Source organism: Acomys russatus, chromosome 8 (assembly GCF_903995435.1).
Source record: "Acomys russatus chromosome 8, mAcoRus1.1, whole genome shotgun sequence".
Taxonomy (NCBI): Eukaryota; Metazoa; Chordata; class Mammalia; order Rodentia; family Muridae; genus Acomys; species Acomys russatus.
Window position 1 is genome coordinate 40,125,022 of NC_067144.1, and position 26,130 is coordinate 40,151,151.

Below are 26,130 nucleotides of genomic sequence, written 5' to 3' on the forward strand. Positions count from 1 at the left end.
CTTCTCAGTCAACTTTTTCTAGTAACTCATTTATTCCCAGTCTGTTTGACTTTGGTTGAGATCTCAGCTTGTTTCCATCCAGGAAACTTAGAGAATCTCTTAAATCCCTAGAAGGATGGTTGCTACGTCTCCCTAGCTAAGGAGTTTAATTGAGATTTAGAGTAGTAGGGAATAAAATATGTGAACAATCTTGCCTCCGCAGCTACTACATTTCTTGTAAACACCCGCAAAGACTCACTAATGTTACATATGCTATATTATATGTATATATATTATATGTTATATTTATATGTGTAGAGTCACAGTTCTGTATAAGATAGGATGACTTCATTATTTTGTATCAGAACCTATGCAAAGTTATGTCCCCTTCCATTTTCTGCTCTAGACTTAGTAGAGTGACCTGACCATGTTTGTCTTTGGTTTGTGTTAGTTACTCTTCCTTGCTTTCTGAAAAGTAGATGAAGGGGTAGGAAGGCCAGTGAAGAGGCTTGTTGGAAGAGAGCAGACAAGAGCTTATTAGATTAAGAGGTCGTGTAATACAAACACTAGAGTGAGATCCATTTTTAAAGACATTACAGTCGGACTCACCTTCTTCAAGGACACACTTCAAAGAACGGGGACTCATTGTCCTGTGCTTTAAGTTGTAATGAGAGACTTTGCTCATGGCAGAATTCTCAATATCCAGGTCATATTGGAGGCATTTTCCTAGCATCCTCTTCCATTTTTGTTTCTTGTTTTTAAAAACATCATGGGGTGCTTTCCCCTTTCCTGTTATTTTAAATTATCAGTAAGCAGTAGTTACCAGACTTTTTCTCCATCTTTTAGACAAAAGGGGAAAAAAAGGATAGAAAGAAGGATTGGTAGATTCTATCTGCTGTGCGGAAAACAGATTCTCATTTTCTCCACTCAGTGGCAGGCCAACAGAAGTGCATGTGGGCACTTAAAAGCCTGAGAGTTAGAGTCATATTAGTTGCTTTTCCATTGCTGCCATGACCAGAGCAACTTACAGAAGAAAGGTTTTGCTTTGGTTTACATTTCCAGGACAAAGACAAGAGTCCATGGTGGCAGAGCAGAGGTGAGCAGCTGTAGCAGGAAGCTGAAAACTCACACACCACCTTCCTGGGGGAGGATGGGGTCTATTTTAGCTCACAATTCCAAGTAGCTGCAGGCATGAAACAGTGGGGATAGCCAAGGTGGCTTTCAAAGCCTGTTTCCAGTGACATACCTCCTCCTACAAGGCGACAGCTCTTAAGTGTCCCGAAACAGCATCTCCAACTGGGGACCAAGTACTCAAACGCCCAAGAGCATGGGGACATCTCATTCAAACTTCCACAGAACCTCTACTGTGAATTGGCATAAATACATCAAAGGCCAGCAGGACTCTCTGAGGAGATGTGTGTGAGCCCTTGAGTATCCTGACCATAGGAGCACACACTGATGAAGGTATTCTGTAGGGGGAAAAAAACCTCCTGAGTTACCACTGTTCTCAGTGACAAAGTCAAAGCTAGCCTCTCAGAGTTCAGGACTCTTAACTGGGATCCCTCAGTCAAGGTTGATAATAAATGCTACTGTTTACATGAATAAATTTCAATTCAAAACATCATTTAGGGCTGGAGAGATGGCTCATCAGTTAGGAACATTTGTTATTCTTTTAGAGGAGCCCAGGCTGATTCCCAACCCCTGCACAGTGGGTCATAAATGTTGCTAACTCCAGTCCTAGATAATTCAACGTTCTTCGGACATGCAAGGGTGCCAGGCATGCATGGGGTAAACTGCTTACATGCAGGAAAAGGACTCACACGTAAAATTCACTTGAAAACAGCATTCAATTGAAGTTGAAAAATGAAGTGAATTTTATGGATATGTCATCTGAATTTCTGCTTTTGAATCACTTCAACTCTGGCCAGTTTCTAGAAGAACTGTTAACATAGTAATGCATTTATGTTATACATTGAAGGCTTCAAACCCTTCAAGGCAGCACTGATTTATATGCTCTATAATTGATGTGTGGATAGATATAAACACACAGGGTTAGAAAGCTAAGATCCAGACACATTTTAGAGACTATTCAATTGAAGCTTTAAAGGTGATACTACTTTACCAACCCAGAATTTTGGAGTGGGGTGCTTAAACTTGCATTTCCTTATTTATTTGGAGGAAAGAAATAAAACAGTTTGAAATCACTTGTGATACGGAATGATCAGTGTGTGTATGCATTTTCTCCCTAGTGTGAACTCACACGCACGTGTTCATTTGTTGCCTCCACCCTAGAGTTTGCTGACAGTGTACCTAAGACTTTTGAACAGCTGGGCCTGAAAACAGCCCATTTGAGGGTCACGGTTACAGCGTGTTGAAGTATTTTTAGAGCCAATACCACTGTCATAAAGTTCTTCTGATTGTTACTTTCTTTAACTACATATTTTTGTGAATATTTTCCATTTCTTCTGTCTTACATCAGAGTATATAAACTTGTAACACATAGGGTAGAGTAGGGTTTTTTTGTGTAATAGAGTTTGAGTTTCTGTTGCTGATTAATTTTTTCTCCTACATGGATGTTTTTGGATTTGAAACTAGGGTATGAATTTTTCAGATTGTTTATTGTTCTGACTGCATAGTGATGATACAAAATCTGTTTTGTGTCAGCTTCTCCTTTAGCCAAGTTTCTATTTCCATGCTGTGTTTTTAGTTTCTGGTATTGTTGTATCTGATACACTTTTTAACACTTGGGATCTAGTGAGTGACTCTTCGTGAAGTTTTGATTTGTTTCCTGTCCCTGTGTGTGTCCTTGTTTACAGGCAAATGAATAATGAGCACACAGTTGTTTGTGTATAATATAAATAGAATACCGAAAACCAACTATATTTTAGTGTTAGACAGCAGGCACATTGATGAGCAGTGCCACCAGTTTTGCCAAGAAGAAGAATTTAAAACAGAACTAATCTGTTAAAATCTTTGATCAGAAGAGACATTGCGGCCTATAGAATGAAGTTTGTACAAAGTAGACATAAAAACAGCCTGAAATGTACCATCCTGTTTTTCTTTGTTTTGTTAGGTTTTTGGTTGGTTGGTTGATTGGTTTGGTTTGGTTTTTCTGAGACAGGATTTCTCTGTGCAGCCCTGGCTGTCCTGGAATTCATTCTTGTATGTCAAGCTGGCCACAAACTTATAGATCTGCCTGCCTCTGGCCTCCCAAGCGCTGGTGTGTGCCGCCGCCACCTGGTGACTATCCTGTTTCTAGCGTTTGCTATGTAGTTGGGGACTTTGATAACATAGAAATTCTGTGAAAGAACCACATAGGTATGTCACATTGTTGCTAAATTCTAATGCATTGTTTAGTGTCCCAGACACTGTGTAGATGACAAACATGCTGACTTTTGATGTGTCTTATGTAGTGGGAAGTAGGTGTAGAGGGAGTTTCATTGGATGCAATTAACCAGACGGGGCTTACAGCCTAACTAACTGTCCTGTTAATTGCTTAGGCACCTTAGCCATCCTTTACATCATGGATAAGAAACCTTACTTCTCATCACAGAAATTTGCCCAATCTCCTACTGTAGAGATCTGCTTCCATTGTGATTTGTCTAAGAGAAGCCTAATATTTAATCTCTACCTTTAAATATTGATCAAAGACATCAGCCATATTCCACGCCCTCTTGTATCTGAACAAAGACGTCTACATACCATGAAGTTACTGCAACTGCTGTTATGCAGGGTCCTCCCTCCAGCTATGGGGAGTTGGTCTTTCAAGAAATTTTAGAGGAAATGAAAGAGTAGAGTTTTTAAGTTTATGTTTATTGTCTTTTTTCTATTTTCTCAGTTCTTGTAAATAAATATGGTCACCGAGAAGCAAAACTTTATTTACATTTCAGTTCCTTTCCTATAGGAGGAAATGATTATAACTATAAGGCACAAGATATTACATACCATAGTTAATAGAGTGTAACACTGCTTTATGTAATAGCTACTGATGCAGCTGGGAGGTTTTGGCACTTAAATCAAGAACATACAACAGGATGGCTTAGGGACAATCTAAATAAAAATAGTTCATAATTACCCTGTCTCAGAAATAGCCAGTGCTGCCAATCAAAATATTCTATTCCTAAGAGAGAAACTAGTGTGCTTCTATGTTAAATGATTTGCTGGCATAAAAGAGCTACCATATTTCACAGTATGATTTATGGGCCAACTAAGATTTTAAAATATGTACAAATAAATTTTTATTGAGCAGTTACAAAGTTCCCTATAAATTGTACTTAAATTTTACTTATTTACTTGTTTGTTGCTTTTTCATAACAATGTCTCTATGTAGACTGGGTGTCCTGGAACTCCCTCTATAGACCAGACTAGCCTTGAACTCACAGAGATCCACTTGCCTCTGCCTCCCAAGTGCTGGGATTAAAAGCATGTGCCTTTATTTTTTAAACTGTATCAAGATTCTGTGTGCAATGGTGTTAAATTTCAAGTTGTCATAGAAAACTAGGATATTCGGTACAACAAATGCAACTGAGACTGGCTCTGTCAACTTAGAGGAAGGACAGAAGCTTCTCATAAGACTTAATATGGACTCCCTCTGGGTTAGATTCTATTGCTAGAGCTAGTGTCGAGCTGACACTGGAGATGCTGGTTTCTCCTTGAGCTGCACAGAAGAGCAGGGATGATGTCTGTTGTCACAGGGCCCAGAGCACTGAAGAAAAATAACATGCTAAGTAATAACGAGTGTGTATCCATATGCTTTTGTACACATTGAGTATTTGACTAAAATTATAGAAAAGCCCTATAAAGAAGCTCTTAGCTAAGAATATGGTTAACTATACATGGTTTGCACTTCTAATAGAACACCAATGTTCTAGCATTATAGAATAATCAAGTAGATTCCACATCAATATTTATTATTGTAATACTAAGTACTTTACATATGAGATGGTCTTTTAAGTTGTTCAGTCCAAAGATGTTGCCATTTCTCAAGTCCTGGGCATCTGCCACTTCTTGAAATATATATGAAAATCTGATTACATGTCAGCAGCTCCACTCTTTTTTTGTTGTTGGTTTGGTTTGATTTTGGTTTTGGTTTTGATTTGTTTAATTAATTTATTCAGATTACAGCTCAATTGTTTTCCCCTCACTTGTATCCTCCCGTACCTCCCTCCCTCCCTCTTTCACCCTATTCCCCTCCCCTAGATCTGTGACAGAAGGGGCCCTCCTCCCCCACCATATGGTCACGGCCTATCAAGTCTCATCTTAGTAGCCTGCTTATCCTTTCTCTGAGTGCCGCCAGGCCTCCCCACCATGAGGAAGTGGTCATATATAGCAGTTCCACTCTTAACCTCCATAGTTCAAGTTACTACCAGCATTTACCTCAGTTATGATAACAAATTTCTTTCTGAGCTTTGTTTCTACTCTTCTTCTCTTTGACTCTGCTCTCAGTATAGCAGTCAGTGTAATCTCATTAAGATGAAATTCCCACCATACTCTGCCAAACGTCTTTGCCTCCAGGACCCCATAGAATTCAGCTGCCTGTTGCTCATCAGACTTCCTTTCGCTGTGGCTTTGTAGGTGCCCGGGCCTCACTTCTTCATCCACTCAGAGCTTTATTCAGGTGTTGCCTTTGCAGGGAGGTCCATACTGGACATAACTCTTAAAAGTTCAAGACTTGGCCAGGCGGTGGTGGCACACGCCTTTAATCCCAGCACTTGGAAGGCAGAGGCAGGTGGATTGCTGTGAGTTCAAGGCCAGCCTGGCCTACAAAGCGAGTCTAGGACAGTCAAGGCTACACAGAAAAACCCTGTCTCGGGGGAAAAAAAAATGAAAACTTGAGCTTTTTTAAACTTCTTACTGCATTTATTTAACTAAAGTATGTATCACCATCTGCTCCACTATATATGCACAGTTTTATAGTAATATTTTCTCCTCCCCTCTCCCACTTGAAGGTATACTTTCTAGATGTAGACATTTTTGTCTGATTGGTCTTTTGACTAATAACTGGTCATGTTTAGATATCTGATGATTGTTGAGGAGTAACTGCATGAATTATCCACCATAGCTCTTTATTGGGCTTTATTTTATTCAGCCATACATATATAGTATATATTAAAATAAAATTATTATTTCTTTTTATGACACCATTTTATTTTTAATTTTATAATGCATTTATAAAGATTTAATTTCTATACAGCATGGTAGTCATGCTCAGAGTATGTAATTTATTTTTTCAGAGTTTTCAGAGTACAGTATTCCTTACCACAGTTTGAGAGCGGGGGGAAAAAAAAAACCAGCCCACAGTTAGTCACAGTCATTCTCCCTTTATCACTTCTAATTCCCTCCGCCCTTCATCGCCACAAACACACTTCTTGTCTCTAGCTATACTCATTGTGGACACTTCATCAAGGATAATATATTATGGGATTTTTAAAAAACTGGTGGCTTTGACTACATATTTGCCAAGTTCTTTCATGTTATAACCGGTACTGCTTTGATTCTGTAGCCAAACTATATTCCATTGGTTAGGTGTACATTTGCCTTTTTATTTTTGCATCTTAATACTTTTTGATATTGATTCTAGATACTTAACAGATACATGATTTGCAAGAATAATTTTGTGGGCCATTGTATTCATTGCTTTTCTGTTACTGTGATAAAACACTATGATAGGTGCAGCTTATAGAGGAAGAATATATTTGAGCTTGTGATTCCAGAGAGTTAGAGCCCATAATGATGTGGACAGCTCTGTGGCAGGAGCAAAATGCTGAGAGCTCACATCTTGAACCTCAGGCATGAAACAGAGGATACAAAGAGAAATATCAAAAGAAAGCCTGTGACGTATGCACATGTAATCCCCCCAACTCCCCCACCAAAACCCCTCCCAAAATCTAAGAGAACAAAGGACAATGTTCCCTTCAACAGAGAAAATTTTCTTCGCTTCTGGAAGATGTTTCCACAACCGATTCCATGTTCTCTTCTTACAGCCACTTGGGCTGTCAGGATAGCAGCTTCTCCTCAGCCAGCCCCTGAGCCTTGGTTTTTATTTTTCATGCTCTTTAACATGGGTGCATTTTTCCACATGTCAGGCAAAATCAGAAATCGGACTTTGGTGCCACATACGTACACCTGTTCTAGCCGTGCCTCTCGCCATCTCTGTACATGACTGTGATGCTGGACATCTGGCAGTTCATGCTGTCCTCTGCTTCTATGAGCTTCCCTCGGTACACATGTGTTGGTCTCGCATGTTAGAATGTGGCCCTCAGCCTCGAGTGAGTCCTCAATCGGCACACCAGTACACATCTTGGCAGGACTCGCAAGCTCCTTTTCGGTTCTGGCACAAATGTTACAAGGTGAAGGTTGGAAGGGAAGGAATGGCGGGCCCTGAGTTAGGTGAGGTTTTTTTTTGTTTTGTTTTGTTTTGTTTATCTTAAATCCATCCAAAATGACTTACTTCTGCCAGTGAGGCTGCACCACCTGAATTTTCCCCAGTGTCATCGTCTGGAGACCAAGGGTTCAAGCACCAGAGACGAGGAAATGCCTGTAGCCCTCTTTCCTTCAACCCCTGGAGCCGTCTTTCTCCTTGATACTCCTGGAAGCACAGACGTTTCTAGTTATCCTTTCAGTTTATCTGAGTTTGAGTGCTGTGCTGTTCATTATAGTTAAGAAATTAGTTCTTAATCCAAAGTCAAGATTTATTCGTATCTTACTTTTTCCTATTTTTTTTAAAAGGTCTACAGTGTGACTTCTTAAATTTAGGTCACTTTGAACTAATATTTGTGTATGTGAGGTAGGTAACTAGTTCTCTCGTGAAAGGATATGTCTTTGTACAAGGATGTCATGTTGTCCCAACTTTATTAAAAAGACTATCCCACCAGCATCCACTCCATTGGATCAGCCAGACACAACTGTCAACATTTACTTGGCTATAAATCTGAAGGGTTAACTCTAGACTCTTCTGGGTTTATTTCTATTCCATTCGTCACAATAACTTCTTATGCGTTGCTGTCAGAAGCCTCTGGGGCAGATATATCCTTTTTAACTATATTTACGCTGCCCTGGCTGTGTTCTTATTCACTGAGAGCTCCATAATAACAGTTTTCTGAAAAGCTAGTTCCTTGGGAAAAGCTTTCAGGAAAGGCACATAACTTCTTAAATCCTTAACTTGGTGGTTTTTATATGCCTTCATGGAGTTGTAAATGTCAGAATTTGTACTCAGGGTTTTCCTTTCCTGTCTGCAGTCTTCTTGGCTTTCCGAGTTGTCCACTTTGGATTCTTATTTTCCTCTTCAGGAGCTCTTTGGAGCCCCAGTGGAATTTGAGAGCCAGGTAATGATTTACACATTAGCATGGCCTAGTGTGTGGCATATGCCCTGCGTGGACTTACTACTTAAGCACCGTTGTGCGTGTGGTCTGAAGGTAGAGGCAGCTGGCGCCTAGATTGCCACATTGGAACACACAGGTACTGTTCCTGGCAGGCTAAGTTTAGAAGCTGAGCTTCTGATCTTAGAAGTTGGAAATTCTTCTTGATAGATCAGGAGAGCAGAAAATTGATAATCCTTGATACTGTGCAAAGGCTGGTAGGCAAACCATTCCATTATGTTGCCCTTCCTAGTGAACCCGCATGGAGAACTCTTAAAACACAGGTTTAACTGTATCATTCAAGTAGCAGTGGTGCAGAAATATCCATCTCAAAGTAGTGCTCTCCTATCTGTGTAACACTACACTCAGGGTCTTTTAAGACTTATTTCAGCTGGCTAGTGAATATAAAATTTATTTAGAGTAGTAAAATGAAATGATGGGTTACCCTGGCCTTGCTGCTGAGACTATTAATGTGACATTTGTGCACTGACAGTGTGGTAGAAAGGCCTCTCAGTGGCAAAACCCCTTGACCAAAATCAACTGGGGAAGGGAAGGGTTATTTTAGTCTTATGGCTGGAAGTCCATCCTCCAGGAGAGTCAGGGCAGGAACTCGAGGCAGGAACCGGAGCAGAGGCCATGAAGAAACACTGCCTGCTGGCTTCATAATCGTTGCTTGCTCGTGCTACTTTCTTACAGACCCAGGAGCAAATAGTAGCACTCACACCACCCACAGTGGGCAAGGCCTGTCTCATCAGTTGTTAGTCTGGAAAGTACCGCACGGACTTGCCTGTATGCTAACCCAATGGAGGCATTTTCTCACTTAGGATTCCCTCTTCCCAGATGTTTCTAGGTTTGTGTCAAGTTGGCAAAACCAGCCAACATAGAATGCTTGTAATATGATCTGTTATTGCCTTGCAGTCTCCTTCCAGGTTTTCACCCATGGGTCTGGTAAGCGACTGGATGTAGCTAAACATGCTAATAAACAGAAACTTGTTCTTCCAGATAATCTGGATAGTTCCAGATAAATGTTCACTGAAAGTCCCCAATGTACTCCACACTATAATTCCTAATTTCTGTTATTCCAGAAAAGTAAAAACACAGCTCTACTCCTTGTCCAAGGACTAGTTCTTAGAAAATAATGTTACTTATAAATGTACGATCTATCACCAAGTTAATGTTTCTGTAGCATATTATGCTGGGAACATGTGTACTTATGTATTGGTTAGATCAAGCAGAATGGAAGTGCTGATGTGCCTAAAGGGATTTCACATGTGAAGGGCTAGGAAGCGCCTTTGAGGAAATAACAGTGAGATATTAGCAAATAGTTAGGTTTCGGGAAATGGGGATGGTAGAATACCTTTGCAGAAGGATGTGTACCCAGGGATGCAGAAGATTGTATACCAGGGATGCAGGAGAGTGTGTGCCCACGGGTGCAGGAGAGTGTGTGCCCAGGGATGCAGGAGAGTGTGTGCCCAGGGATGCAGGAATGGGTGTGTGCCCAGGGATGCAGGAGAGTGTGTGCCCACGGGTGCAGGAGAGTGTGTGCCCAGGGATGCAGGAGAGTGTGTGCCCAGGGATGCAGGAGAGTGTGTGCCCACGGGTGCAGGAGAGTGTGTGCCCACGGGTGCAGGAGAGTGTGTGCCCAGGGATGCAGGAGAGTGTGTGCCCAGGGATGCAGGAGTATGTGTGCCCGGGGATGCAGGAGTGTGTGTGTGCCCAGGGATGCAGGAGTGTGTGTGCCCAGGGATGCAGGAGTGTGTGTGTGCCCAGGGATGCAGCAGAGTGTGTGCCCAGGGATGCAGGAGAGTGTATGCCCAGGGATATAGGAGACTATGTGGCCAGGGATGCAGGAGAGTGTGTGCCCAGGGATGCAGGAGTGTGTGTGCCCAGGGATGCAGGAGTGTGTGTGTGCCCAGGGATGCAGCAGAGTGTGTGCCCAGGGATGCAGGAGTGTGTGTGTGCCCAGGGATGCAGGAGTGTGTGTGCCCGGGGATGCAGGAGTGTGTGTGTGCCCAGGGATGCAGCAGAGTGTGTACTCAGGGATACAGGAGAATGTGTGCCCAGGGATGCAGGAGTGTGTGTGCCCAGGGATGCAGGAGAGTGTGTGCCCAGGGATGCAGGAGAGTGTGTGCCCAGGGATGCAGGAGTGTGTGTGTGCCCAGGGATGCAGGAGTGTGTGTGTGCCCAGGGATGCAGGAGAGTGTGTGCCCAGGGATGCAGGAGTGTGTGTGCCCAGGGATGCAGGAGTGTGTGTGTGCCCAGGGATGCAGGAGTGTGTGTGTGCCCAGGGATGCAGCAGAGTGTGTACTCAGGGATACAGGAGAATGTGTGCCCAGGGATGCAGGAGAGTGTGTGCCCAGGGATACAGAAGAGAACCAAATGGTGAGGAGCCATAGTACAAGTCAGAGGTTGATATGAGGAAAGGTCAACCCTGCAACATGCTGTGGGCTTCAGTCTTGACTGTGTATTCTATCCTAACACAAGGAAGGGAAGATGTCCAATGTTTTTTAAGTAAAAGCTACTTTTTGTGTGCTTAGGACTATGTCTTTAACTAGAGGCATGTTAACTTTTATTCAGATGAATTGTTAAAGCTGAGGTTCCCTTAGAGCACTGGGACTTGGATTGCTGAGTGATTGCATGGGACATTGGCTACCAGAGGCTCATTATCTTTGGAATTCCCAGAAGATGTCGATATCCTGGTTCCATCTGTGGACCAGAAGACTGCATTTTGAGTAAAAATTTGAGCTGTAGAATTAACTTAACAATTTTTTGTCATTGTTTTTGTTTCTGTTTATAAACAGCATACAATCATTTTTAGTCATAATAACCAGTAAATGTTTTTCTCTATGTTTTGAGGTTGCATTTTATAGAAACACTGAGGAAAATATAAATTCTGTACTACATATGATATATGACATAATGAAAAGCAGTATTAGGGAAACAGGTACAGAAATGAAGATACATCAAATGTGAAAAACTGTTTAACAAAAATTTGTGATGTTATAGGTAGTAAGATTTTGAAATTTAGATGAATACAATTTTATGTTATTTTACAGTATTTTTCATAAGATTAATGTCTTTTATTAAATGTTTTTTTCTTTGCTTTTTTCTAGATTTAATCACTTGTTTGGATACTGTTTCGAATTTTTTGGAACCTGAGTTCAGGTATGAGCTTGTGCACATGCATGCACAGGTGTGTGTGTGTGTGTGTGTGTGTTTGTGTGTGTGTGTGTGTGTTCGAGCACATCTCTTCATTCTCATTCTTTTATACTGCGTGGTAATATATAAAGTGTGATTCATAACTAGTCATTGTTTAAGACTCCAGTCCAACAGTGCGTATTTAAAGTCATCCAGTTGCCATGTTTAAATTTGTCTTTAACTGTAGCAGTTACATCTCCAAAACAGAAGTATAACTTTTACTTTGTTTATTTTTTTTATGGAGAAGTACATTTCCTAATGTACCTGGCATTGACTCCATCCTCCACACACAAATGAAGATGCGTTCATACACATGCACACAAACATGTAGTCATGTGTGCTCATAGAATTTTGTTATTATTGTGGAAAACTTGCTGCCTTTGGTGTTGTTCAGTATGATCTGAACGTGGTGGAAGGCTGTCTCTTGTTCCAGCACTGTCCTCACCACCCACATCTGAGCTCTTGTCAATCCTCTCCTGAGCTCGCATTCATGAGTCTTTCCTTCCTAGAAGCCAGATTAACCTTTGTAAAAAGTTACTCATTGGGTTGGACCCGTGGGCTGTCACAGTCCTTTGCTGGCTCTCTATTTTTATCTACAAGTAACTCCCCTACTTCATAGCCCACAAGGTTTCTGCAGGACCTGGATCCTGTGTCTCTCTAACCTTCCCACCCACACTGCACCTTTTTTGGGAACACGCCAGAACATCCCATCCCATCCCATCCCATCCGGGGCCATGCTCTTGGCTTCTGGTGTACAGTCCCATCATACTGATGTCCGCTAGCTCACATGAGCTGTCTACCCTGTGTGAGTGGAGCCCAGCTTTGACTCAGGTGCACAGTTGTTTGACTTTCTTAGTCTGTAAAATGAGAAGAATAATAACAGTACCTCCTAGGTGGGATTGTCGTGAGATTACCTGAAGCACTCAGGGAGCTGCCCTGCCCATACATAGCAAACTTGCTAAATGTATGCATCTTATTACATAACAGTTCTCCCAGTTATTTCAAAATACCCTTTCCCGACTCCAAATATCTGTGTAAGTACTAGCTGAACATTTTCTTCCGCCGATTAAATAGGGACTGAGGTAACAGGGCTATGTTTATTTGGTTAGCATTCATAAGTCAAATGACGTGTGGACATTCATATAAGCCCACAGGCCGTGGTGTCTAGGTCTTAGAGTAAAAAGATGGCTACTACTCACAGTGAAGTAAATGATGAAGGAGCAGTAGACCACAAGGACATTCTTGACAGTGTGTTCAGTATGTGTGGGTGGGAGGAAGCTAAGTGGGCTTTTTAGAGAGAGTCGGCCGTGCCATGCTGAGGGGCTTTGTCCACTGACTAGAAGCATGTATGAGTGTATGTGGCTTCTCTTTGGAGTATTTTCCCACAGAAAGGGAGCGTCCGTAACCTCTCCCTTGTTTTTCATTCTCAGTAAATACTGCCCAGCTGGTTGTCTGCTCCCTTTTGCTGAAATATCTGGAACAATTCCTCATGGATATAGAGATGTAAGTTGAATACAGACTTACTTCACTGCTGTGGACACTGTTACTTTAAACCCAGAAATGCTTAGGGTGCCACCTGGTTGTCCCAAGATGCATATATACCATGGGTTTCTGTCTTCTCATATATGTTTGATATCTTTACAGTAAAACCTAACTGTTTTGTTAAAACTGTTTTGTTACAATGACCTATGTGTCTGAGAAGCTGCCAGATCAGATGACTTTTTGAGAAAGAACAAGTATCCTGCTTATGGATAATTGGGAGAAAAATTCGTTTTCCTTTTTTGTTTTTCAAGTCTTCGCCGTTGTGTATGGCTGGAATCCATGCAGGAGTGGTGTCAAACGTGCTGGGTGGCCAAGTCAGCGTTGTGATTAGCAAAGGCACCCCGTACTATGACAGCTCCTTGGCTAACAACGTCACTTCCATGGTGTAAGTGCAAATATTCCTTTTAGTAAGCATGCTGGATGGGGGTGAGGGGCTGTGAAACGCTCTTTCTAGGAAGACATAAGCATCCACCCAAGGGGTAACTGATGATAGCACCAGAGGCCAGTACAGTGAACCAACACATTTTATTGGTGTTATTTACAGGAAGAGAGTGACAGGTTACTTACAAGAACAAAAATTAGTCAGAGGCAGCTGCATCACTAAAGCTCACCCTACCATGGGTGACAGCTCGCAGAAACTGGGAACCTGGAGCTTACTGCACGCACACACAACCTGTGCAGGCCAACAGGCTGGTGGCGTCCTTCCTGGTGGCTCGCTTGTTCTGCAGTACAGAGGTTGTCCTTCAGAAAGGTGATTGCTGCTGCTTTCCTTGGTTTTGAAACAGTCTAGGATAAGAGTCTAGGAATTTGTGGCCAGGTCTTACTTTCCTTGAAGGTCAGTCGACAAAACTGTGATGTTCCTTTCGTTTATGCAAATGGAGTGGACTGAGGCTAACTGAAATAGTGACTAGAAAACAGATTTTGACATAAAGCTGAGGCAGAGCTGTAAGTCTCCTCATCACAAGAGAGTATTGGAAATGGATTCTCCTGGTTCTGCAGTGTTCAAGTATTTTGTAAAACATACACGAGACACCCAAATCAGGGCCAACTGAAAAATTAAATAAAAACACAGTATTAGCAGTCTGCTCCTAAAGCCTTGCTTCTTCTGTGTACTTCATCCCGCAGACATTGTACTAGCCTAACTGCTGCCTGCAGTCCGCTTCCGTTCACAAGGAAAGAGCCTGGCTCACACCCAGAACAATAGAGTAGCAGCAGACTTTCTTTACAAATCCATCTGCAGGCCTGAGGGCACAAGCCTGTATGTCTACAGCTGAGAAGGCTTGCAGATGGTTATAAGCTGGAGGCCAGCTTGGAACTACATAATGAAACCCTGTCTCTAAAACAAAAGCAAAAGCCAGTCTCCTCCACTCATTTTGTTTGTTTGTTTATTTTATCCACAGCCTTTTAATTGCATAGAAAACATTCTTAGCCTATTGGTCATGTAAAAGAGGCTATGCCACCTTCTTTTTGTTTTATATGATTTTATGCACATCTTTTCCTTCTTTTTAAGTTCTACCCTTTTAAGAGAGTTTGGGGACATGTAGTTTCTCTTTCACTATAAAAAAGCGTGCTTTCTTTGCCACTGTAACTCTTACAGACGACGTCAGTTAGCAGATAGTAGGTTATGTGCTAATTCTATACCACATTAACCTTTGTAAAAAGTTACTCACTGGGTTGGATCCGTGGGCTGTCACAGTCCTTTGCTGGCTCTCTATTTTTATCTACAAGTGACTTCCCTACTTCATAGCCCACAAGGTTTCTGCAGGATCTGGATCCTGTGTCTCTCTAACCTTCCCACCCACACTGCACCTTTTTTTGGGAACACGCCAGAACATCCCATCCCATCCCATCCCATCCGGGGCCACGCTCTTGGCTTCTGGTGTACGGTCCCATCATACTGATATCCACTAGCTCACATGAGCTGTCTACCCTGTGTGAGCGGAGCCCTGCTTTGTGACTCAGGTGTGTGGTGGTGCGTGCCTGCAATCCCCAGGCATAGGCCATGGAAGCAGGAGGATTGAGAGTCACTGTCCAGCTCAGCTGATGAGTGAATTCAAGGCCAGCAAAGGCTGTGTGAGAGAGACCCTATCTCAAAGAAACAAACAAACAATTAGCATCCTCTTCTGACTACTTGAACTCAGTGGTAAGAGCAGGGGTGTAGCTGAACACCCTCCGGTCTCCTCTAGCAGGACACGCTCTTCTCTTGTCTGACCCTTCCGCCCTCCTCAGTTCATGCTCAGACATGCTGATTTTCTCCATAGGAAATGCAGTGTCTCTGTCAGTAGCCAGCTCCTGTGTGTTTACCAGGAGTCTTGAATCTAACCTAACCTCATTCCCTGAAAATACACCTCTCCATGTTCTGCCACAGAATGAAAAAAAGAAAAAAGTTGGGAGCTGGAGAGAGAGATGGTTCAGTGGTTGAGAGCCCTGTGTGCTCTTCAGAGGTCTTAAGTTCAGTTCCCAGCAACCACATCGCATAGTGGCTCACTGCCACCTTAAAATGTGATCTGCTGCCCTCTTCTGGCCTGCCGTGTGCATGCAGATAGAGCACTCAAATAAAAATAAATAAATCTTTAGATAAAGTGCCTCTTTTTTAAAAATTTAAAAGTTTTATGTATCTTTTTTTTTCCTTGAAGAAGTAAAATAAGACTTAACGGTTGCATGGCACATTTGCACAATTGTATGTGAACCTAGGTGCTAGACTTGTAGAAAAACTTGTTTATGGTAATTTTACAAGTTGTTTTGCTTAGAAATGTTTTGTTGGTGGTGGTGGGTTTTTGCTTGTTTGTTTGTTTGTTTTCATGTGCATCATTGTCTGGTTTGGGGCCATGGGATCTTCTTCGCCCTTTAAACACTAAGAGACGTTAAAGCTTCACTGTGATGACTCTGAGGAAGCTGCGTGTTAACTGAGTATCACATGACACCCTTTCTCTTTCAGGGGATACTTATCTGCGAGTCTGTTTACGTTTAAGACCAGTGGTAAGCCTGCCCTGGACTTGGGCCATCACCTTTGCATAGTAGCTAATGCACCAGTGACTGCTGAGTTGTTCATTCTTTCTCATTTGCTTCCGGGAACACCCTAAGTGAAGTGGAGGCCTAGTTATGTATCAGAGACACTAAACCGGAAGTTCACTATTAATGGGGGAATTATAAGCAAGTGCAATCCCTTTAAGATCTTGGTTGAACTTGTCTGAAGAACGAATTAATTCATCCCACTAGCCTGAAGTTTGAAGTTAGATAGGAAAGGCTTTACAGAGCAGAAAGCGAAACCTACAGAGGGCCCGGGACGTTGCCTTCTAGCCTGCTGGGCACCCCAGAGACAGGTTAGTGTATCTCCGTAGACTAACAGCTAACAATTCTTGTAAGTCTATCTAGCTGACTCTCTAATCCAGGGCTTTCATACCTACAGATTGGAAAGAGTCTGAGGAAATCTTGTTTCTGTGCTGCAGTGTTGTTTTTTACGTAAGCGTATGGTATTATAACTGTGTGCACCACATTTATATTTTCTTTGGCATTGTAAGTAGCCCAGAGATGATTTACAGTTGACAGATAGCATGCTATGTGTCAGTATTGTCCCATTTTATATCAAAGATTTGAGCACTTATAGATTTTAGTATCTGTCAGGTAGTACGGGATATCCTGGAACTGGACCCCACAGTTAACAAAGGATGGCTGCTTGTTTGTAGGTTTCTGAAGGGACACAAAGGCAAAGGCCCAAGAAGCAGTTATGTGGTTGTGTAATCAGTAGCTTGCAGTAAGCATTGAGCAGAGATTTCAAACTTACCTCTAGGAACCAAATTGATATTCCTCTCTACTTCAGGTTGCTATGGAACTCTGGGGATGGAGTCGGGCGTGATTGCCGATCCCCAGATAACAGCATCATCTGTACTGGAGTGGACTGACCACATGGGGCAGGAGAACAGCTGGAAACCAGAGAAGGCCAGGCTGAGAAAGCCTGGACCTCCATGGGCTGCTTTTGCCACCGATGAGCATCAGTGGCTGCAAATAGACCTGAATAAGGAGAAGAAGATAACAGGTTAAGAGACACGGCTTTCTGCAGCACTGCTAGCACTGATTTTATTTGGAAACCCCATGGCAGCTGAAATTTTCAGAAATTAGGTCACTGAAAATTATATAGCTTCAGTTTTCTTTACGGGTATTAATGTTGCTGGGGGTAATTTTTTTTTTTATTTTGCCAAACGAGGAATTTGCATTAATTTTTAGCAGTTCTATTTTATTTTAATATCCTTTTAAGGCAGAGTTTCAGTAATCTTTGAGACTTTAATTTCTTACAGTATTAAAAATGTATAGTTAAGAAGAATGCATTTTAAGTGCTATAGTAACTCATATTCCACATGTGCTGAGAGTAAATTTAACTTAGGTAAACTTAGCAGTGATCAGAATCATTAAAATTGGTTTAGATACTTTTATTAGAAGATTCACTTTGCCTGCCAGTCATTATGCTTAATGTTCATGCCCAGGAAAAAAAATCATTCTTTGTAATTGAAATGTGTCCTCTAATGGTATGAATACACGCTGCAAAAGCACGCTTGTCCTTCCTCTCTCTGCAGAGGAGCAAAGCCAGAGGATTAGTAACTTCTCTGATGGAAACAATCCACACAACAAGCCATAGTCAGAGATGCTTATGTAGAGCATCATAGGCATTTTTAGCTTTTTCTGGGAGCCTGGGCCTGCGCACTAATGAAGGCAGCTCTTTATTCCCTAGGTATTGTAACCACTGGATCCACCATGGTAGAGCACAATTACTATGTGTCTGCCTACAGAGTTCTGTATAGCGATGATGGGCAGAAGTGGACTGTATACAGAGAGCCTGGGGTGGAGCAGGACAAGGTAAAGTGGGCCTTTGCTGGAAGGCAACTGTTAATGCTGAATGTTAAATGTTTTCTCACACTGCTCTCTTCTGGATACTTCAGGTACTGCCTTCTCCTGCTAAGGAGGCTTAGAAAGTGGTCAGTGAGGCCAGGTCTTTGTGGTTGTATGATTTGTACTGGGTTTTGTAGCTGGAACTGGGTAAGCTGGTGGTAAAGTAGAGGACTGGCTGGCAGTGTTTCACTGCGGGGTTTGTCCCATTCCCTGGATCCTGCCTGTAACCCTCGAGAGAATCTTTAAGTAGAGGAGTCTCTGTCCCCAGGGAAGGAGAATACTGTGAGGAGTTGGAACTGGTGGCCTTTTCTCTCAATGAACCCTGCACTGTTTTCCTTCCCAGACTTTCTCACCCTGCTTCTATTTCATGATCTCTTGAGGTGACTTCACAGCAGCACTTTTCTCTCCATGATTGAGCTTGGCGGTTTCTCCCCTCTCCCCCTGGCTTCTCATTCTGCAGTGTCTAATCAGTTAATCCCACCTAATGCATTTTAATTCCAATACTGTATTTTTCCCTTCTATGTTTTCACCTTGGGTTTTAATTTCTCTTTCATGTGTGTCTTCATAGGTACATGAAACATGGAGCATATAACACATTAGTGTGCTCATCTAGTGACTTCACCATACATATTGCATGCCAGCCATTATGCTAGTGATTGCTTCTGGATGTTTTTATTGTCATTATTAACTCTTTATATGTGTTTGAGCTTTTTTTTTTCTTGGGTTCAATTAAGCTTTTTCTTTGTAAGTAGTGCCAGGCAGGGATGAACAGCTTTGGGGTTCCAGTCATCATTGCAACAACATCCCATGAATTATGAAGTTTCTCCACTGTTTGTACTGATGACGCAGAGGGCTTTGAGGCCTGTGTTGTTGTAGGATTGTTCCACTGGTTGTAGGGTTCTTTTTCTGAGTCTTTAAGTTGCTTCTTTGCTTATGGCTGAGGACATACAGGAAAGCCCCTTACAGAGCCTAGTAGCCTTTCGCTAGCTCATCCATTCCTGCTGTTCCTTCCCAGCTCCGTACTCTACTGAACTCTACCCCAGGAATTCTAAGTGTTCATTGGGCCCATGGTCTCTGGCTCTAGACAGACCACACCAGCAGGTTCTATGTGGGAGACTCTTGCCCTGTGACCTGGAAGTGCACCAGTCAGTACTGATAAGCAGAGCTTAGCTCACCTCTTTCCCTACTCTGTGGTTCTTACCCTCTGCCTCCTGTTGCCCAGTGTCTTGGGAACTCTTGTGTCATGTGCTTTCCCAGTTTTTCAGTTGTTTATGGCTGAGTCCTGTTCCTGTCACTCAAGTACAGACAGAACAAAAGAGGAAGTCTTTGAATTGCATGAAATAGCAGTGTTTCTTCTCACTTGACTCTGTCCATCTGCTCACGTCTCGGGTAACTGTTGTGTTTGTTTTCACACATCTTCTAAGTCTGCACATACATACAAAGCCTGAATTTGATTTTATCCCTAGAAAGCATAATCAGTACATCTCTTATACTTTCCTAAGCTATTGCTTTCTAATATTACACTGTCTTTAATTGCGGGAGAGTGAGAGAGAATATACTTCTATTTTTATTTCTCCTAAGGATATCATACAAACCTCCCTGTGCACTGGATTCTCCATAAATGTTGGCAGATCAATAATAGCATTTTGAAGCTGGGCATGGTGGTGCACACCTTTAATCCCATCAGTTGGGTGGCAGAGGCAGGTGGATCTCTGTGAGTTCAAGGCCAGCCTGGTCTACAAAGTGTGTCCAGGACAGCGAGGGCTACACAGAGAAACCCTGTCTCAAAAAACACCAAAAAAACAAACAAATAGTAGCATTTTGTTTTTGAGATAGGGTCTCATATAGCTTAGTCTGGACTTAAACTGTGTAGTTGAGGACGACCTTGAACTTCTGATTCTGAAGCTGGGATTATAGATATGCTGCACCATAGCCAGTTTTATGTGGTGATGGGGCTAGAACTTAGGGCTTTGTGCACATATGCAAGCACTCTGCCAACTGGACTACAGCTCCAGCCTTTGCCAGTAGCTTCATTCTGAAGTGATGTTTCAGTTAGTACCTGTTCACTAATAACAAAACTGTATTTCAGAATAATATCGAAAGAAATCATAGAAACTTGCAGAAGGGGAGGTTATTGGAACTTCAGAGCAAACGTTATGGAAAAGAAAAGATCTTGATGCATCTTCAAATGTGTACAATCTAGTTATATGTGGATGGGCCAAGGAGTACTAGTTCTCATACTTGGGGATGACTTGAGAGACCAGTGTGTGCATGTCCTCCCATTGGCTAATAGAGTGGACCTCACTGACTTAGCACAAGGGGAAAGCAAGGCTGCTGACTGAGCAGACACAGTCAAGTCAGCCCCTGGTGCTGGCCACTGCTGTTCTGTGAGGCACTCTTTCTATTTGCTGCCTTGAAGACCATTTATGACAAGTACATGAAAATATACGTAAGAGCTAACTGAAGTATAAAACACATTTGCTTGAAAGAGTTGAGGGAATAAGCTAATGACTGTAAATCATGTAAAATGCATTTGTGGCTATTTAGTTATAGTCGGTAAAGCAAACATGAAACAGTGTTTGAGGGTTATAGCTGCTTCACAGAAGCCACAAGTGATAAAAAACTGGGCTTGTGGTGTGGGGCATGTCATGACGCAGTTGGTCCAGCAGGTGGAGGTAGAGGCCTCTTTGCATTTGCTACTCTGGTTCACACCCAGCTTATTGAGAAAACAATTTTAAAATGTACTTGAGCAAAGCATTTTCACCAGCCCCTTGTGTGGTCAGTTCATTTTCACTTCAAAAATAAAATCTCTATGTTTAAATAATTGTTATTTCCAGGGGGCCGGGGTTGATAGCTATTGATACAATCAATGAAACAGTGTCAGTGCAATTGAAACTCTCACAAACTGCCAGCTCAGTGCTCCTGTTCAGTTCTAACACCATCCGGAAAGCATTTCTATAGTTAGTGTTTCCCTCATACAAGCTTCGATATAAAATGTGCAGCTTCTTAATAGTTGTTTTTCTAAATTGTACCGGAATCATTTTCTGAGAAGTCTGTTCTGTTGTCGTACACTGCAGATGTTGTTGAACATGCTTAAGTGGAGCAGTCCAGTTCTGGTCTCTCTTGATGTAAAATACCAATTTTTGTTATTTTTTAAAGATATTTCAAGGAAACAAAGATTATCACAAGGATGTTCGTAATAACTTTTTGCCACCAATTATTGCACGTTTCATTAGAGTGAACCCTGTCCAGTGGCAACAGAAAATTGCCATGAAAGTGGAACTGCTCGGATGTCAGTTTACTCTCAAAGGTAAAGAGTTAGTATGGCTAACAGTGGTCTGCACTGTTTCCCTGTTAAATTCCCTGCGTAACCGACACGACGCTCAGTGATCACATCCACTTCTGAGATACTGTGACATTTCAGTACATACATGCAGATATAATGATCAGATCAGGGTAATGGTCATCTCTGTTGCTTAGGTAGATAGCATTCCTTTGTATTTACAATCTTTCAAAGTCCTCTCTCTAGTAGGAATTGCTCATTTGTTTTCCGGTTAAAAACTTACCCATCAGAATGTTTTCAAAACACAAATGAAAAGGCAACGTCATTGTGAGACATTATTTTACAATTAAAGGCTTGTAATTGGGTTTGCGTATTGAGATATATGCACTGAAGATTAGAACAGCAACCTTAGCTTGCTTAACTTATTTTCAATTAATTAAAAACTGGAATAAGTTCACTCACTATTCTATATCACTTTTAATGTTATTATATCCCACAAAACTGTCACTGCCTGGATAGTTGGCTCTCCATACTTACCTACTAAATGCACTGAATATGGCATATATCAAATTGTACCTATAGAATTCAACAGCATTCTGATGCCCCAATATTCTTCTAATATTATCTGTTAATGATTTAATTGTTTAAAAGCTGGAAATTTTAGTTTTTCTGCATTTAATGCAAAGTATAATTATCCATCTGGATTCTGAGGTTTAATATTGCTCTGGAGAATTAAGCAACTTATGAAATGTTGAACATTTAATATTCATCTTTTAAACTATGATTTTACCTTTTTTTAAGCAAAATGTATAAATATTTCTAAACCATTTTTTAAGGTCGTCTGCCAAAGCTTACTCAGCCGCCACCACCTCGGAACAGCAACAACCTCAAAAACACTACAACTCACCCCAAAATAGGTAAGGATATGCCTGTGTTTAATATGAACGTTTGCTATGCTCTGGATTTATGATATAATGTACTATGAATATATTTAAAACATTATAAAACTTGACTTTCCTTAATCAGCTTGCTAATGATTACAAATAAATAAAGATTTCTTCAACCTTTTCTCAAGGTCGTGCCCCTAAATTTAATCAAGCACTCCAACCACGAAGTAGGAATGAACTTCCTGCACAGACAGCACAAACAACTGCTACTCCTGATATAAAAAATACGACAGTAACTCCCAATGTAACCAAAGGTAGGCAGACCAGGCACAGATGAGTAGTGTTAACTGGTGGTGGTGTGGGGGGGTGGGGGTCTTGTTTTCATCTCAGGGTTTCTCCAGCTCACTTACGTTATCTGTATTTTTCCAGCACGTTCAAAATAAATAAATACATAAGTAGAACTTCTCTCCTTAGAGAAAAGCCTGCAGGTACCTAAATGTGTTCTCTGGTTCACATAGGCTTGATGCTTAACTGTTGTGCTGGGCTGTTCTGTAGGCCTCTTCTTAGCGTCCCCATCAGCTACGTAAACACATGAATCTCAAGAAATGCGTCACTTCTAGAAATTGTTAAGCCACAGCAGCAAACTAGCTTTTTTAACCTATGTTGTGTGATAATTTACTAAAGGGGAGAATTGGTAGAGGAGAGTAAAAAACCGAAAACTTAAAAAGAAAAAAAAAAAACACTTCAATTAACATTCTCACTTTTTAACTACCCTCTGCTTTCTATACATTTGTAACCTTCTTTTTATTATTATTATTCATTCAATCATTAGTTACTTCTAAATTGTATCACAGTGATAAGTACAGTGTTAAATTGTGCAAACCATTGCAGTTCTACTTGTTGAAAATAATTTCAGTTACATTCAGAAAATAAAGTTGCTGTGTCTTGGGAGAATGCCAATCACTCTAACATGAAATAAAAACAAAACAAACAAACAAAAAACCAAAATGCTCATTTTCAGCCAAGTATGGAGAAGGGTTCCTAGGAAAGCCTAGTTCCTGCCTCATTAATAAGAGAGCGAAGCTCTGGTATGGTTTCTCACAGCATGAGAAGGAAACAGCGGGGCAGGCAAGCGGTAAACCTTCACAGCTTCAGGGTCAGGAGGTGGAGAAGAGAAAAAGAGAAAGCTGGCAAGCAGAGTGAGCAGCTAAGATGGAGAGGAAGAGGAGGGCCTTAATGACTAGGGGTGGGGTAGGGTTTAGGGCATGCATAGAACATCTGGAAATGAGAGAAAAAAAAGGTGCACCAGGCTAAGGCTCTAGGTTGAGAGGGTACTGGACTGACTCCAGACACTCACATCCCCACACAGAAGGGTTAGACCAGGGACACGTGGTGAGAAATGAAATAGAGACAGTTTATAAAGAAAACAGCACTTCAGGGGTGGAAGTGGGGTTAGTGAGCTGAAGGGAAGCCCCAAAACTCTTGGGCCACAAGGTGTATAGAGCTCTCTGTAGGACTGTTAACTGCGCCCACACTCCCATTTATATTTGACGGGCTTTTCTCACACGTTCCCTGCTCGTAATGAAATCCAGTGGGGAAAGCTTCCAGTCTTCCTGTGGTCTCCAGTCACTACTCTTCTGCCACTCAAGGAGGCCATGTCATCCGCAGTGGCTCCCTCCTCCTCTAGATTGAATAACTGCTTTCATTTTCTAAAAGTTTGCATAAATTCAGATAATTTCCCCCGCTTTCTGCACATGAGCTTCTTTCTTCTCTTCATCTTCCTGGTGGTATAGAAAAAGCTAGAGAAAAACAAGAATTCTCAAAGCAAATAGAGCTGAGCATATCCCAGGAACCACCCCAGCTTCGGGGTAGTAGTGTGTAGACCTACAATGGGGTTTGGTTTTGGGGGTTTTTTGTTTGTTTGTTTTTAATTCTAAGCTGAATTGTTTGTGTTTACATATGGAGACCAGAGGACAACCTCACCATTCTGGCCTGGCTCTTGCCAACCAAGCTATGTTAGCTGGCTAGTGAGCATCCCATGTCTGCCTGTCCCATGCCTCCACCACACTGGGATTACATGCCTACACTCTTGGCTTTTTGTGTTTTTAATTAACATGGATTCTGGAGACTGAATTCAAGACTTTGTGCTTCATAGCTCCTGAGGCTAGGCAGTTGTCTTAATGACTAGGATTTAATCAAAATGGCCAAGTAAACCTGTTCCCTCCAGATGTTAAAAAAATAAATACACGAGGAAAAGGCATATCTATTTTTCTGATTTCTGAGTGCTTCCTGGCCTTGGTCAGGATTTTACTTTAATCTCCTTCTCGTACATGTAACTTGATGGAGAAAGCCATGTCAGGTGGTCAGACGTGTGCTGCCAACCTTCCAGATGCCCCTGTGAGCTCTCAGCTTGTTCTCTACACTAAAGCTACTTCAAAATCTCCCCATAGTTTCAAAAACTTTACCAATAGACATTCCCGCGCTCTCCGTCTCTCCTCCACCTTTACAAAGTGGAAACCATAAAGGAAAATCCTTTTGGGGGAGTCTACAGACTTGTCCTCTGTCCCAGGCATACAGGAAGTCCCTCAGTATGGCACTCACGCATCCACTTCTCAACCACATGGCGTTACTGTCCACCCTCTCTCTGTTCTCTCTTCTGCCGTCTGCAGCTCCTGCTCTTGGACAGGAGCAAGGAGTAACAGAAATGCTTTGGGAGAGACAGCCCAGTGTCTGGCTCTGAGCCCTCAATGCCTGCCAACATTTGCTGTTTGTGTTTTGCACAGTGGCAGAGGAGGATTTCAGGCTGCATTGAGGGGTTACTATTCCACGTAACTGTGAGCAGACCACTTCCTGTGGGATGAGATGAGGAAAGAATGTGAGGTCTGAGTCCCTGCCCACTCCAGCATTATGCACAGAGGACCTCGGCTGCAGTGTCCCCTGGGCATATGTGTAGACAGTTTGTCATGATGTTGTAACATCGTGTTCAGTTGATAGATTCTCATCTACAGTGAAGATAGCATAGTTCACTTTTCTCTTTCATCACTGTATATTCAGATTCCTTACCGCTTTCACTCTTCCACAGACACAGGAATGGATATCTTTAAAGATGTACTTTTTAATATTTTGATGTCTTCCTAAAAATAAATTGTTGATGTGAAATTGCAGCCTTTAATAGGTTTGTAAACATACTGCCTCAAAATACCAATCAGAAACACAGTATTTATATTCTCATCAACAACCTGCTTCCTCCTCCTTTCACCTTCTTTTTGTTGGTTTTTTTGTTTGGGTTTGGTTTTGATTTTTTGAGACAGGGTTTCTCTGTGTAGACTTGGCTGTCTTAGACTCGCTTTGTAGACAAGGCTGGCCTCGAACTCACAGCAATCCACCTGCCTCTCCCTCCTGAGTGCTGGGATTCCAGGCCTGCACCACCAAGCCCAGAAAAAATTGCTGCCAGTGGCATAAATAAATGTAGCACCCTGTTTTTGTTTTAACTGACAGTTCTTTGCAGCTGAGGATTATTTGTATTTTCTTGATGGGTTTCTACTTGGCCATGGACTCGTTGTTATGTTTGGTTTTTGGCCTGTGATGTCTTACAGCATACACTTGACAATGTATGCATAAGATGTTTTTCTACTTTATTATTCTTCTTTTAACTTTTGGTAATTTAAAACTTAAACAGCTTTTGCTGGGTGGTGGTGGCACACACCTTTAATCTCAGCACTTGGGAGACAGAAGTAAGTGGATCTCTGTGAGTTGGAGGCCAGCCTGGTCTACAGGCTACACAAAGAAACCACCCTGTGTCAAGAAAACAAAAAAAGCAAATCAAACAAAACAAAACAAAAATCTCACACTGCTTTTAAACGTGTGCAGAGGGAGAGGTGGAATGCGGGGCATACTGAATGAACTGTCCCCTGTGAACACTGCTGTTACCCATTTGTGGCCATACTTGTTTCATAGGTGATGTGTAAGATATTCTTGAGATAGGAAGTGTTGAGTTATG

General features: G+C 41.9%; 1 protein-coding gene and 1 pseudogene across 1 annotated transcript in view; one reads left to right on the forward strand and one right to left on the reverse strand.

Moving 5' to 3' along the window:
• The window catches only part of Dcbld2 (discoidin, CUB and LCCL domain containing 2), a 59,814-nt gene that overhangs the window by 27,684 nt on the left and 6,000 nt on the right, over positions 1–26,130 (forward strand). The window contains exons 4-12 of the mRNA XM_051150086.1: positions 11,450–11,501; positions 12,965–13,037; positions 13,328–13,461; positions 16,015–16,055; positions 16,897–17,112; positions 17,803–17,927; positions 21,120–21,270; positions 22,080–22,160; positions 22,319–22,444. Of these exons, the coding sequence (XP_051006043.1) occupies positions 11,450–11,501; positions 12,965–13,037; positions 13,328–13,461; positions 16,015–16,055; positions 16,897–17,112; positions 17,803–17,927; positions 21,120–21,270; positions 22,080–22,160; positions 22,319–22,444 (999 nt within the window). The remainder of the gene's footprint in view (positions 1–11,449; positions 11,502–12,964; positions 13,038–13,327; positions 13,462–16,014; positions 16,056–16,896; positions 17,113–17,802; positions 17,928–21,119; positions 21,271–22,079; positions 22,161–22,318; positions 22,445–26,130) is intronic.
• Positions 6,751–7,278, reverse strand: LOC127193204 (small nuclear ribonucleoprotein Sm D3-like; annotated as a pseudogene).